This window comes from Heterodontus francisci, chromosome 29 (genome assembly GCF_036365525.1).
Source record: "Heterodontus francisci isolate sHetFra1 chromosome 29, sHetFra1.hap1, whole genome shotgun sequence".
Classification (NCBI taxonomy): Eukaryota; Metazoa; Chordata; class Chondrichthyes; order Heterodontiformes; family Heterodontidae; genus Heterodontus; species Heterodontus francisci.
The window spans coordinates 3,814,645-3,828,845 of record NC_090399.1 but is presented as its reverse complement, the minus strand read 5'-3'; the positions used below and the strand labels follow the sequence as shown (position 1 = coordinate 3,828,845).

At 48.6% G+C, this 14,201-nt stretch overlaps 1 protein-coding gene across 4 annotated transcripts in view; it reads left to right on the top strand.

Moving 5' to 3' along the window:
• The window catches only part of ehmt2 (euchromatic histone-lysine N-methyltransferase 2), a 171,193-nt gene that overhangs the window by 101,757 nt on the left and 55,235 nt on the right, over window positions 1-14,201 (top strand). For all 4 annotated transcript variants that reach the window (XM_068009357.1, XM_068009359.1, XM_068009358.1 and 1 more), the window contains 3 exons: window positions 1,056-1,163; window positions 5,421-5,566; window positions 10,381-10,524. In XM_068009357.1, coding sequence (XP_067865458.1) covers window positions 1,056-1,163; window positions 5,421-5,566; window positions 10,381-10,524 — 398 coding nt within the window. The remainder of the gene's footprint in view (window positions 1-1,055; window positions 1,164-5,420; window positions 5,567-10,380; window positions 10,525-14,201) is intronic.

Sequence of the window (14,201 nt, the reverse complement as noted above, 5' to 3'; positions counted from 1 at the left end):
ATCAGACTTGAAGGTCGGTACGCGGAGGATACATCAGTGCAGTAACCTGGACAAATAACCCAGAGACCGTGAGCACAGATCCTGCCATGGCAGCCTGAGATTTTGAATTCAGTTTACAGTGGTGTAATGGTAATGTCACTGAACCAGTAATCCAGAGGCCCAGGCTAATGACCTGGGGCCAAGGGTTCAAATCCCACCACAGCAGCTGGTGGAATTTAAATTCAGTTAATTGATAAATTCAATTTGTTAAATCTGGAATTGAAAGCAGGTCCGAGCAATGGTGCCACGAAACTATCATTGATTGTCATAAAAACCCGTCTGGTTCACTAATTAGAGATACAGCACTGAAACAGGCCCTTCGGCCCACCGAGTCTGTGCCGACCATCAACCACCCATTTATACTAATCCTACACTAATTCCATATTCCTACCACATCCCCACCTGTCCCTATATTTCCCTACCACCTACCTATACTAGTGACAATTTATAATGGCCAATTTACCTACCATCCTGCAAGTCTTTTGGCTTGTGGGAGGAAACCGGAGCACCCGGAGAAAACCCACGCAGACACAGGGAGAACTTGCAAACTCCACACAGGCAGTACCGAGAACTTGCAAACTCCACACAGGCAGTACCCAGAATCGAACCCGGGTCCCTGGAGCTGTGAGGCTGCAGTGCTAACCACTGCGCCACTGTGCCGCCCAATGTCCCTTTGGGGAAGGAAATCTGCTGTCCATAACGGGTCTGGCCGACATGTGACTTAAAACTGTCCCGACCAAGCCCGCTCCGTTGTGTTCAAGCACGCGGTTCACCACCACCTTGTCGAGGACAGTTAGGGATGGGTAATAAATGCTGGGCCTTACCAGCAACACCCACGTTCCGTGAATGAATGATTACAAAAAAAAGAATGGGGTTTGAGTTCAGTCTTGATCAGGACACTAGTGTTGAGCCTCTTGTGGTTGAGCCCAGGTGAAGCACACAGGGAGGATGTTGGGGTATTTACTTTCTGCCTTGATCTGAAGACATTCTCCTCTGTTTCTTTTGTGAATGGGCAGTGATGAATGCGACAGGAGGCGGGAACCACACACAGAGCGAGTACACCGAGGTCCCATTAGGCTCTCTGGAGCTTCCCAATGAGAGCAGCCTTTCCCCGCAGCCTACAGGTAAGCATTCAGTTCACATTCCATTGAGAACCCATCCCGTTTTCATAGAACATAGAACATTACAGCGCAGTACAGGCCCTTCAGCCCTCGATGTTGCGCCGACCTGTGAAACCATCTGACCTACACTATTCCATTTTCATCCATATGTCTATCCAATGACCACTTAAATGCCCTTAAAGTTGGCGAGTCTACTACTGTTGCAGGCAGGGCGTTCCACGCCCCTACTACTCTCTGTGTAAAGAAACTACCTCTGACATCTGTCCTATATCTATCACCCCTCAACTTAAAGCTATGTCCCCTCGTGTTTGCCATCACCATCCGAGGAAAAAGGCTCTCACTATCCACCCTGTCCAACCCTCTGATTATCTTATATGTCTCTTAAGTCACCTCTTCTCCTCCTTCTCTCTAACGAAAACAACCTCAAGTCCCTCAGCCTTTCCTAGTAAGACCTTCCCTCCATACCAGGCAACATCCTAGTAAATCTCCTCTGCACCTTTTCCAAAGCTTCCACATCCTTCCGATAATGCGGTGACCAGAACTGCACGCAATACTCCAGGTGCGGCCGCACCAGAGTTCTGTACAGCTGCAGCATGACCTCGTGGCTCCTAAACTCGATCCCCCTACTAATAAAAGCTAACACACCATATGCCTTCTTAACAGCTCTGTTAACCTGGGTGGCAACTTTCAGGGATTTATGTACCTGGACACCAAGATCTCTCTGTTCATCTACACTACCAAGAATCTTCCCATTAGCCCAGTATTCTGCAATCCTGTTACTCCTTCCGAAGTGAATCACCTCACACTTTTCCACATTAAACTCCATTTGCCATCTCTCAGCCCAGCTCTGCAGCCTATCTATGTCCCTCTGTAACCTACAACATCCTTCGGCACTATCCACAACTCCACCGACCTTCATGTCATCCGCAAATTTACTAGCCCACCCTTTTACACCCTCATCCAGGTCATTTATAAAAATGACAAACAGCAGTGGCCCCAAAACAGATCCTTGCGGTACACCACTAGAAACTATACTCCAGGATGAACAATTACCCTCAACCACCACCCTCTGTTCTTTCAGCTAGCCAATTTCTGATCCAAAGCACTAATTCACCTTCAATCCCATACTTCTGTATTTTCTGCAATAGCCTACCGTGGGGAACTTTATCAAACGCCTTACTGAAATCCATATAGACCACATCCACGGCTTTACCCTCATCCACCTGTTTGGTCACCTTGTCAAAAAACTCAATGAGGTTTGTGAGGCACGACCTACCCTTCACAAAACCGTGCTGACTATCTCTAATGAACTTATTCTTTTCAAGATGATTATAAATCCTATCTCTTATAACCTTTTCCAACATTTTACCCACAACCGAAGTAAGGCTCACAGGTCTATAATTACCAGGGCTGTCTCTACTCCCCTTCTTGAACAAGGGGACAACATTTGCTATCCTCCAGTCTTCCGGCACTATTCCTGTCGACAATGACGACATAAAAATCAAGGACAAAGGCTCTGCAATCTCCTCCCTGGCTTCCCAGAGAATCCTAGGATAAATCCCATCTGGCCCAGGGGACTTATCTATTTTCACACTTTCCAAAATTGCTAACACCACCTCCTTGTGAACCTCAATCCCATCTAGCCTAGTAGTCTGTATCTCAGTATTCTACTTTGCTCTTTGCTTCAGTAGACAGGTTACTGCTCTGTCAGGTGTCAGGGAGGGACACTGACCTTTAACCTCTGGGGTCAAAACTCAAATCCAGCAAATGAGATTGCTCCAAGAGCATTTGGTGAAAATTGTATTTGCAGGTTAAAGTAGGAAGATGAGACTCCCTGTTCCAGGGCTGCTGGATAGCCTGTTCCAGGTCTGCTGGATAGCCTGTTCCAGGGCTGCTGGATAGTCTGTTCCACGCCTGTTCCAGTGCTGCTGGATAGCCTGTTCCAGTGCTGCTGGATAGCCTGTTCCAGGGCTGCTGGATAGCCTGTTCTCGGTCTGCTGGATAGCCTGTTCCAGAGCTGCTGGATAGCCTGTTCCAGGTCTGCTGGATAGCCTGTTCCAGGTCTGCTGGATAGCCTGTTCTAGGGCTGCTGGATAGCCTGTTCCAGGGCTGCTGGATAGCCTGTTCCACGCCTGTTCCAGGGCTGCTGGATAGCCTGTTCCAGGGCTGCTGGGTAGCCTGTTCCAGGTCTGCTGGATAGCCTGTTACAGGTCTGCTGGTAAGCCTGTTCCAGGCCTGTGCAGGCCTGCTGGATAGCCTTTCCAGGCCTGTTCCAGGGCTGCTGGATAGCCTGTTCCAGGGCTGCTGGATAGCCTGTTTCAGGCCTGCTGGATAGCCTGTTCCAGGTCTGCTGGATAGCCTGTTTCAGGCCTGCTGGTAAGCCTCTTCCAGGCCTGTGCAGGCCTGCTGGATAGCCTGTTCCACACCTGCTGGATAGCGTGTTCCACACCTGTTCCAGGGCTGCTGGATAGCCTTTCCACGCCTGTTCCAGGGCTGCTGGATAGCCTGTACGAGGCCTGCTGGTAAGCCTGTTCCAGTCCTGCTGGTAAGCCTGTTCCAGTCCTGCTGGATAGCCTGTTCCAGGGCTGCTGGATAGCCTGTACCAGTCCTGCTGGATAGCCTGTTCCAGTCCTGCTGGATAGCCTGTTCCAGTCCTGCTGGATAGCCTGTTCCAGTCCTGCTGGATAGCCTGTTCCAGGCCTGCTGGATAGCCTGTACCAGGCCTACTGGTAAGCCTGTTCCAGTCCTGCTGGATAGTCTGTTCCAGGGCTGCTGGATAGCCTGTACCAGTCCTGCTGGATAGCCTGTTTCAGTCCTGCTGGATAGCCTGTTTCAGGGCTGCTGGTAAGCCTGTTCCAGTCCTGCTGGATAGTCTGTACCAGGCCTGCTGGATAGCCTGTTCCAGGGCTGCTGGATAGCCTGTGCCAGGCCTGCTGGATAGCCTGTTCCAGGTCTGCTGGATAGCCTGTTCCAGTCCTGCTGGATAGCCTGTACGAGGCCTGCTGGATAGCCTGTTCCAGGTCTGCTGGATAGCCTGTTCCAGGGCTGCTGTATAGCCTGTACCAGTCCTGCTGGATAGCCTGTTCCAGTCCTGCTGGATAGCCTGTTCCAGGGCTGCTGGATAGCCTGTACCAGGCCTTCTTGTAAGCCTGTTCCAGTCCTGCTGGATAGCCTGTTCCAGGGCTGCTGAATAGCCTGTTCCAGTCCTGCTGGATAGCCTGTTCCTTTGTTGTTACACCACATTTTGCATTCTCCAAAGTGGCTTCATCATCAGAGCAGGAAAGCAGCTGAAGCTTAGAATGATTCCCACAAAGAGCCAGCATTTTTTTTCTTCTCTCCCTCTCCTCCTTTCCTCCCCACTCACCTCTCCTCACCCTCTATTTTCTTTCGCCTCTCATCTGTCTCACGTCCCTCTCCCCACCTCCTGTCTCCCCCCATCTCCCCCCCTTTTCCCCCACCCCATCTCCACTTCTATTCCCCCACCCGTCTTGTCTCCCCCCACTGTCTCCCCCACTGTCCCCCCCTCCGTCTCCCTCTCTGTCTCCCCCCCTCTGCCTCGCACCTCCATCTTCCCCCCACGCCCCTCTGTCTCCCCCGCCCCTCTGTGTTCCCCCCCCCCTCTGTCCACCCCCTCTGTCTCCCCCGCCCCTCTGACTCGCCCCTCTGTGTCCCCCCCCCTCTGTCCACCCCCTCTGTCTCCCCCACCCGTCTCCTCCTCTATCTCGACCATGTCCCCCTCGCTGTGTCCCCTCTCTGTCTCCACCGGTTACTGACCCTCTGACAAGTGGAAACACTTCCTCCTTATTCACTCCATTAAAACCCCTCATGATTTTGGACGGCTCTGCTAAATCTCCCCTTAGCCTTCACTATGATGCAGGGGGAATAAAAGGAAGCACTTTTTTACACAGTGGATGGTAGTGACCTGGAACTCGCTGCCTACGAGAGTGTTGGATGCGGAGACAATCATTGACTTTGAGAGGAAGTTGGATGACCTCCTGCGAGACATAGACCTGCAGGACTACGGGGATCGAGCCAGGAAGTGGGACTGACTGCATAGCTCCATGGAGAGCTGGCATGGGCTTGATGGGCCGAATGCCTCCTTCTATGCCGTAAATAACTCTATGACTCGAAGAACAGCCCCAGCTTCTTGAGTCTCCACAATAAATTCTGGGTGTTTCCCCCCCCCCCCCCACCCCCACTGCGTTATAATTCAAACTGATTTAGTGGGAGGAGGTTAATCTCTCTGTCTTGGCCCTCCAGGTGTATCCAATGATGCCAGCTCCATGGAGACGGATAAGTTCGAGGAGCTGCCGCTGTGCAGCTGCCGAATGGAGGCTCCGAAGATCGACCGCATTACCGAGCTCTCTAACAACAAGTGCATGGCGACGGAGAGCACTGACGGACAGGTGAGAGTGGCGAGCAATGCTGGCACCTGCTGACCCTGCCCACTGGGTCCGTGCGTGGCGCGGGCAAGAAAATGTAACCCTTTCCATCCCACCACTTGGCTGAAGTGGAGTCACTGGGGCAGACTCTCGATAAATGTCAGTCATTTATATTAGATTGGGTCTTTTATGATAACAGACTGGAGGCGTGGAGTATAATGGTTTTATTAAGCTGTAGCACGCAAGGAAAAGATGTTGAAATACAGAGCATACAACGAACAGGTACAAACACTTTGTACAAAGCTACACCTCACCACTCCGTCACAATATCAACTCCTTCGGTGAGTGAAATCGAGCAGGGTGCACAAACAGTGTCGCACCCGATCCTGTCAGTTTCCCAGTGAGCGGGCTGGGTCACAAACTGCCCCCTCCCCTGGTTTCCCCCCCCCACCCCACACACACCACCCCCACCCCGTCCATGGTTCCAAAGATGAAAGGCCAGTATTTAACTCACTGCAGCATTCATTCCCTGATCTTTCCTTGTTAGGTAGGAACAGGAGAAGGCCAGTCAGCACCTCCAGCCTGTTCTGCTGGTCATTGCGATCATGGCTGATCTGCGATCTAACTCCACATATCGCCCCCTGCCCCCTGCCTTTTACCCGATATCCCTCAATACCTTTGGTTAACAAAAATCTATCAATCTCAGACTTAAAATTAACAACTGATCGTTTGTGGAAGAGAGTTCCAAACTTCCACCAGCCTTTGTGTGGACAAGTGTTTCCTAATTTTACTCCTGAAAGGTCTGCCTCTAACATTTAGACTGTCCCCTAATCCTAGACTCCCCAACCAGCCCAAATAGTTTCTCTCTATCTACCCTGTCTGTTCCCCTTAATATCTTGAAAACTTCAATCAGAACCACAATTCCAGGAAATGCAGCCCTCGTTGTTGGAATCGACCCTTGTAATTTAACCCTTGGAGTCCAGGCATCATTCAGGTAAATCTACGCTGAATGCACTCCCTCCAGTATATCCTTCCTAAGGTGTGGTGTGCAGATCTGCTCGCAGTAACTCCACGTACGATCTAAGCAGGGTTTTGTATAACTGAAGCATGACTTTGACCCCCCACCCCCCCCTTATATTCTAAATGTAAAGGCCAGAATTCCATGAGCCTTTTTGATTATTTTCTGTACCTGTTCATGACATTTTAATGATCTATGTACCTGGATTTCCAAGTCTCTTTGAGCATTCACTGTTTCTGGCTTTTCACCATTTCCAAAGTACCCTCTTCTATCCTTTTCAGGTCCAAAGTGGATGACCTCACACTTGCCGACATTGAAGTCCATTTGCCACAGTTTTGTCCATTTGCTTAATCCACCGATATTTCTGTCATTTTATGTTTCCATCTACGATGCCGCCTATTTTTGTGTCGGCACATTTGGATATGTGGCTTTCTATCCCACCGTCTAATCAATGTGGTGAATCATTGAGGCCCCAACACAGACCCTTGAGGGACACCACTGGTCACATTCTGTCAATGAGAGAATCGGTTCACTCGCCCTACTCTCTGTCTCCTGCAGCTGAGACAATTTCTTAACCTGCTCAATAATTAGTCTTCAATTCCATGGGCTTCAACTTTAACTCACAGTCTCTTATGAGGGGACCTTTATCAAATTCCTTCTGGAAGTCCATAAACACAACATCCAAGGACATTCCCCCGTCCGCTACTTTAGTCACCTCTTCAAACGATTCAATCCACCAGGTTTATCATGCCTGACCTACCCAGCTGATCCTGATGTGTTCTGTTATTCCCCTATTTAGATCAAAAGACGGCTTGTGTAACTGTGTTTATTGTTGCTGTCTCACTCTCCCAGTATAAACAGAGTGGTGAGTGGATCCAGCAACTATAGAGAAACGATTTCCTCTGGTGCGGGAATCCAGAACGCGGGGGACCCAATCTTCAAATTAGAGCCAGATCTTTCAGGAATTAAATCAGGAAACACTTTTTCACACAACGTGTAGTAGGAATTTGAAACTCTCTTTCTCCAAAAGGCTGTCGATGCTGGAGGTTAATCGAAGTCTTCAGAACTGAGATGGATAGATTTTCTTTTTGTTGGGTCAGGGTATCAAGGGAAATGGAGCAAAGGTGGGTATTTGGCGTTGAGGTACAGGTCAGCCATGATCAAACTGGATAGGAATAGAATCATGGGACTGAATGGGCTGCTGCAGTTCCAGAAGGAAATTGGATGGGTACCTGAGGGAAGTAAACTTGCAGGACTAAGGGGATAGGTCGGGGAATTGGACTGATTGGAAATCTCTGCCGAAAGCCGGCCTGGACCAGATGGGCCGAATGACTCTCTGCGGGCAACTGCTCATCGACATGAGATCAGCAATGACACACAGCCAATATAAAAAAGACTTGTTCGCTACTGCTGCTTGGTGAGTTGGGCTCTCTCTGATCTCAGGGATTGGTCCTCATGAACCTACAGTGGTACGATCCACAGCCAGAGTCAAGGTGATCACATTGACGTCACCCTCACTGTTCAACAAGAGACACTCGGAGAGGTGGTGGCATAGTGGTAATGCCACTGGACTAGTAATTCAGAGATCCAGCCTAATTCCCTTGGGACATGGGTTCAAATCCCACCAAGGCAGCTGGTAAAATTTAAATTCAGTTAATTAATACATTCAATTAATTAATTTAAAAAATATGGAATTGTTTCAGTAATGGTGCCATGAAACCACCATCTGGTTCACTAATGTCCTTCAAGGAAGGAAATCTGTCGGCCTTACCTGGTCTGGCCTACATGTGACTCTGGCCTGGCCTCTGAAGTGGCCTAGCAAACCATTCAATTCAAGGGCAATTAGGGATGGGCAACAAATGCTGGCCTTGCCAGCGACACCCACATCCCATGAAAGAATTTTTAAAAACTCAATGAGCCTCGTCCCAAAGAGGAGAGTTTCCATTTGAAAGAATTGCATTTATATAAGGACATAGGAAAGAGCAGGAAGAGTAGGCCATGCGGCCCCTCAAGCCTGCTCTGCTATTCAATAAGATCGTGGCTGGTTTGATTGTGACCTTAACTTCACTTTTCTGTCTACCCCCCATAACCCTTGACTCCCTTGTAGCTCAAAAATCTGTCTAACTCAGCCTTGAATATATTCAATGACCCAGCCTCCACTGCTCTCTGGGAAAGAGAATTCCACAGACTAATGACCCTCTGAGAGAAGAAACTCTCCCTCATCTCCGTCTTAAATGGGGATCCTTTATTTTAAAACTGCCCCCTAGTTCAAGATTTTTCAACAAAGGGAAACATCTTCTCAACATTTACCCTGTAAAACCCCCTCAGAATCTTATGTTTCAGTAAGATCACCTCTCATTCTTCTAAACTCCAATGAGTATAGACCCAACCTCCTCAACCTTTCCTCATCAGACATCCCTTCATCCCAGGAATCAACCTAATGAACCTTCTCTGAACTGCCTCCAATGCAAGTATATCCATCTTTAAATAAGGAGACCAAAACTATATGCAGTACTCTAGGTGCGGTCTCACCATTGCCCTGTACAGTTGTAGCTAGACTTCCCTACTTGTGTACTCCATTCCCCACTGCAATAAAAGCCAATATTCCATTTGCCTTCCTAATTACTTGCTGTACCTGCATGCTAACTTTTTGTGATTCATGTACAAGGACACCCAGATCCCTCAGTACCACAGCATTCTGCAGTCTCCCTCCATTTAAATAATATTCTGCTTTTCTAATCTTCCTACCAAAGTGGACAACCTCACATTTTCCCACATTATACTCCATCTGCAAAATTTTTGCCCCTCACTTAACCTATCTATATCTCTTTACAGACACTTTGTATTCTCCTTACAACTTGCTTTCCTACATATCTTTGTATTGTCTGAAAATTTGGCTACAATACCCTCAGTCCCTTCATCCAAGTCATTAATATGGATTGTAAATAGTTGAGGTCCCAGCACTGATCCCAGTGGTACTCCACTAGTTACAGTTTTCCAACCTGAAAATGACCGATTTATCCTGACTCTCTGTTTCCTGTTAGTTAGCCAATCCTCTATCCATGCGAATATATCACCCCCAACGCCATGAGCTCTTATCTTGTGTAGTAACCTTTTATGTGGCACTTTGTCAAATTCCTTTTGGAAATCCAAATACATTACATCTACTGGTTCCCCTTTATCCACCCTGCTTGTTATATCCTCAAAGAACTCTAATAAATTTGTCAAACACGATTTTCCTTTCATAAAACCATGTTGACTCTGCCTGATTGTATTGTGATTTTCTTAATGTGCTGCTACTACCTCTTTAATAATGGATTCCAGCATCTTCCCAACGACAGATATTGGACTAACTGGCCGATACTTTCCTGCTTTCTGCCTCCCTCCTTTCTTGAATAGAGGTGTCACATTTACGGTTTTCCAGTCCGCTTGGACCTTTCCAGAATCTAGGGAATTAGTTCGAGCATAGAACTCAGGGCAGAGTGCAGCTAGCTTAACTCGGAAATACTTATTGAAGATTATGTATTAAATGGTACAGATAAGTTAAACCAATGCTATTACTTCAAAGTAATTGAGACAACTAGGTATAATGGAGATAAAGTTAGCAAACGTTGCATTTCAAACTGATGGAGTAATTTCTTTACTCAAAGAGTGGTGAAGATTCAAAATCCCCAGGTAAGGTAGCAGAATCAAAAGGGAAATGGGGGATAAAACAGTAAGTGCAGGAAAGGCTCAGCAGGAGTGGAGCGAGAGGGAGAAACAATGTTAACGTTTCAGATCAATAAAATTTCATTTGCTGTTTCTTGTTCTTCCTCCCCAGCTAAGCGGTTGCAGTAACAGCATCAGCAAGTGTGAGACCATGAGACCATCCAGTCGGGTACCACTTATGGTTCTGTGTGAAGTCCACAGGGCTCGAATGGTGAAACACCACTGCTGCCCAGGCTGTGGTTATTTCTGTACAGCGGTAAGTCTCTTCATCCCTGAGCCAAAGCACACTTCTGTATTCAAAGTGTATTAAGGACACCTTTGATAGATCCCCAATACAAATATTGCCATGAAACCCAAGTGCAGAACCAGCAAAGAGGACCAGACCCAGACCCAGCCAAGAGGACCAGAACCAGACAGTCCCAGCCAAGAGGACCAGACCCAGAAAGACCCAGCCAAGAGGACCAGACCCAGACAGTCCCAGCCAAGAGGACCAGACCCAAAAAGACCCAGCCAAGAGGACCAGACCCAGAAAGACCCAGCCAAGAGGACCAGACCCAGAAAGACCCAGCCAAGAGGACCAGACCCAGACAGTCCCAGCCAAGAGGACCAGACCCAGAAAGACCCAGCCAAGAGGACCAGACCCAGAAAGACCCAGCCAAGAGGACCAGACCCAGAAAGACCCAGCCAAGAGGACCAGACCCAGACAGTCCCAGCCAAGAGGACCAGAGCCAGAAAGACCCAGCCAAGACAACCAGACCCAGACAGTCCCAGCCAAGAGGACCAGACCCAGAAAGACCCAGCCAAGAGGACCAGACCCAGCCAAGAAGACCAGACCCAGCCAAGAGGACCAGACCCAGCCAAGAGGACCAGACCCAGGAGGACCAGACCCAGACAGTCCCAGCCAAGAGGACCAGACCCAGCCAAGAGGGACAGACCCAGAAAGACCCAGCCAAGAGGACCAGACCCAGCCAAGATAACTAGACCCAGCCAAGAGGACCAGGCCCAGAAAGACCCAGCCAAGAGGACCAGACGCAGAAAGACCCAGCCAAGAGGACCAGACCCAGACAGTCCCAGCCAAGATAACCAGACCCAGACAGTCCCAGCCAAGCGGACCAGACCCAGAAAGACCCAGCCAAGATAACCAGACCCAGAAAGACCCAGCCAAGAGGGCCAGACCCAGAAAGACCCAGCCAAGAGGGCCAGACCCAGAAAGATCCAGCCAAGATAACCAGACCCAGACAGCCACAGCCAAGAGGGGCAGACCTAGACAAGAGGGACAGACCCAGACCGCCCCAGCCAAGAGGTCCACACCCAGACAGCCGCTGCCAAGATGGGCAGACCCAGATAGACCCAGCGAAGAGGGACAGAGACAGACAGACCCAGACAGAGCCAGCTACAGGTCTGGACCTGTACAGCCAGCGGAGAAGTCCTTCCACTGAGGGATAAAGCAGGCTTACCCTCCACTTATTTTTGTGCCTCCCTAAGCTGCTGGTCCAGGAAGGGTCGACGGCTGAAGGAGCAGCTGAGCTGCTCACACTGTGAGAAAAAGGAGACAGTGGGATCTCAGAACGGGTGAAGGAAAGAATAGGTCTGAAACGTCTGCAGTGGCTGCGGATGGAGTTTGTGGTGAACAGGTTAACTCGGAGCCTTTGACCCCACTTCCAACCCATGTAGGGAATCGAAATGAGAAGATTGAAACAATGAGCGACTTTAGAAATTGCAGTTTTGTGGCTAAGTTGATGACATTTCTAACTCGGATACCCTATTTCAACAGAACACAGTTAAAATTTTGAAGGTAACGATGTATAATTGGGATCTACACTATAACTTGCAGACAACCATAACTACATAAAATAATTCACCATCTTACAAATTCAATTTTGAAATGGTATTGTAGTATAAGACAGGACTGAAGATGGCCACTTGGCCCATCGGGCCTGTACCAGCTCTTTGAAAGAGCAATCCCATTCACCCCACTTCCCTGCTCTTTCCCCACATCCCTACAGTTTTCCCCTTTTCAAGTATTTATTCAATTCCCTTTTGAAAGTCAGCGTTCAATCTGCTTCCACTGAATGACAGAATTGTTACAGCACAGAAGGAGGCCATTTGGCCTGTCATGTCTGTGCTGGCTCTCCAAAAGAGCAGTTCACCTAGTGCCACTCCCCTGCCTTCTCCCAATAGCCCTGCACATTCTTCCTTTTCAGATGATAATCCAATTCCCTCTTGAATACCTCGATAAAACCTGCCTCCATCGCACTCTCAGGCAGCGCATTCCAGACCTTACCTTAACCACTCGATGCATGAAAAGGTTTTTCCTCAGGTCACTCTTGCATCTTTTGCCAATTACCTTAAATCTGTGCCCTCCTGTTCTCAATCCTTCTGCCAATGGGAACAGTTTCTCTCCATCTACTCTGTCTGGATCCCTCTTGATTTGTAACAACTCGATATCAAATCACCTCTCAGCCTTCTCTTCTCCAAGGAAAACAGTCCTAACTTCTCCAATCTGTCTTCATAACTGAAATTCCTCATCCCTGGAACCATTCTCGTGAAACTTAGCTGCACTCTCTCCGGTGCCCTCACGTCCTTTCTAGAGTGAGACGCCCAGAACTGGACAAAATATTCCAGCTGAGGCCAAACTAGTGTTTTGTGCTGCCCATGCAGATAGCACATTCCAGATCATCGTAACCCGCCGCGTAAGAACATTCTACACATCTCCCCACAGTTCTGTGGCCAACTGCCTTAAATCGGGTCCTTTCTCAACACCTCCATCCCACAACAGGACGATCTGAGGGCTCTCCGCTTCTTCCTTGAACAGAGGCCCAACCAGTCACCATCTGCCACCACCCTCCTCCGCCTGGCTGAACTTGTTCTCACATTGAACAACTTCTCCTTCAACTCCACTCACTTCCTTCAAATAAAAGGTGTTGCTGTGGGTACCCGCATGGGTCCTAGTAATGCCCGCCAGTGTTTTTTCATGTCCCCTCTTCGCTCTCCTAATTACTTTTTTAAGTAACCCCCCCCCTACACTTTCAATACTCCTCTCGTGCCTCTGAATCTGCCATAAGCCTCCTTTTTTCTCCTGATCCAACCCCCTGTATCCCTTGACATCCAGGGTTCCCTGGACTTGTTGGTCCTACCCTTCACCTGAATGGGTACATGTTGGCTCTGAACTCTCACTGTTTCCTCTTTGAATGACTCCCACTGGTCTAATGTAGACTTTCCCACAAGTAGCTGCCCCATTTCGGCCAGATCCTGTTTTATGATATTGAAATCGGCCTTCCCCCAATTCAGTACCTTTATTTCCGGTCCATCTTTGTCCTTTTCCATAACGACCTTAAATCTTACAGAGTTATGATCACTATCCCAAAAATGCACCCCCACTGACACTTCTACCACTTGTTCGGCTTCATTCCCTAGGATTAGGTCCAGTACTGCCCCTTCTCTTGTAGGACTTTCTACGTACTGGCTCAAAAAGCTCTCCTGTATGCATTTTAAGAATTCCATCCCCTTTAAGCCTTTTGCACTAAGACTATCCCAGTTGATATTGGGGAAGTTGAAATCCCCTACTATTATTGCCCTATTATTTTTGCACCTCTCTGAGATTTGCCTACATATCTGCTCCTCTATCTCTCCCTGACTGTTTGGAGGCCTGTAGTACACTCCCAGCCAAGTGATTGCCCCCTTTTTGTTTTTAAGTTCTACCCATATGGCCTCATTTGAGGAACCTTCTAAGATATCATCCCACCTTACTGCAGTAATTGACTCCTTGATCAACAGTGCAAGCTGTTCACATTGTCTATCTCCAACACTTCCCTTCCCTTCCTCAACCTCTCTGTCTCCATCTCTGAGGATAGGCTGTCTACTAATATTCATTATAAGCCCACCAACTCCCACAGCTACCTTGACTACACTTGGTCACACCCTGTTTCCTGT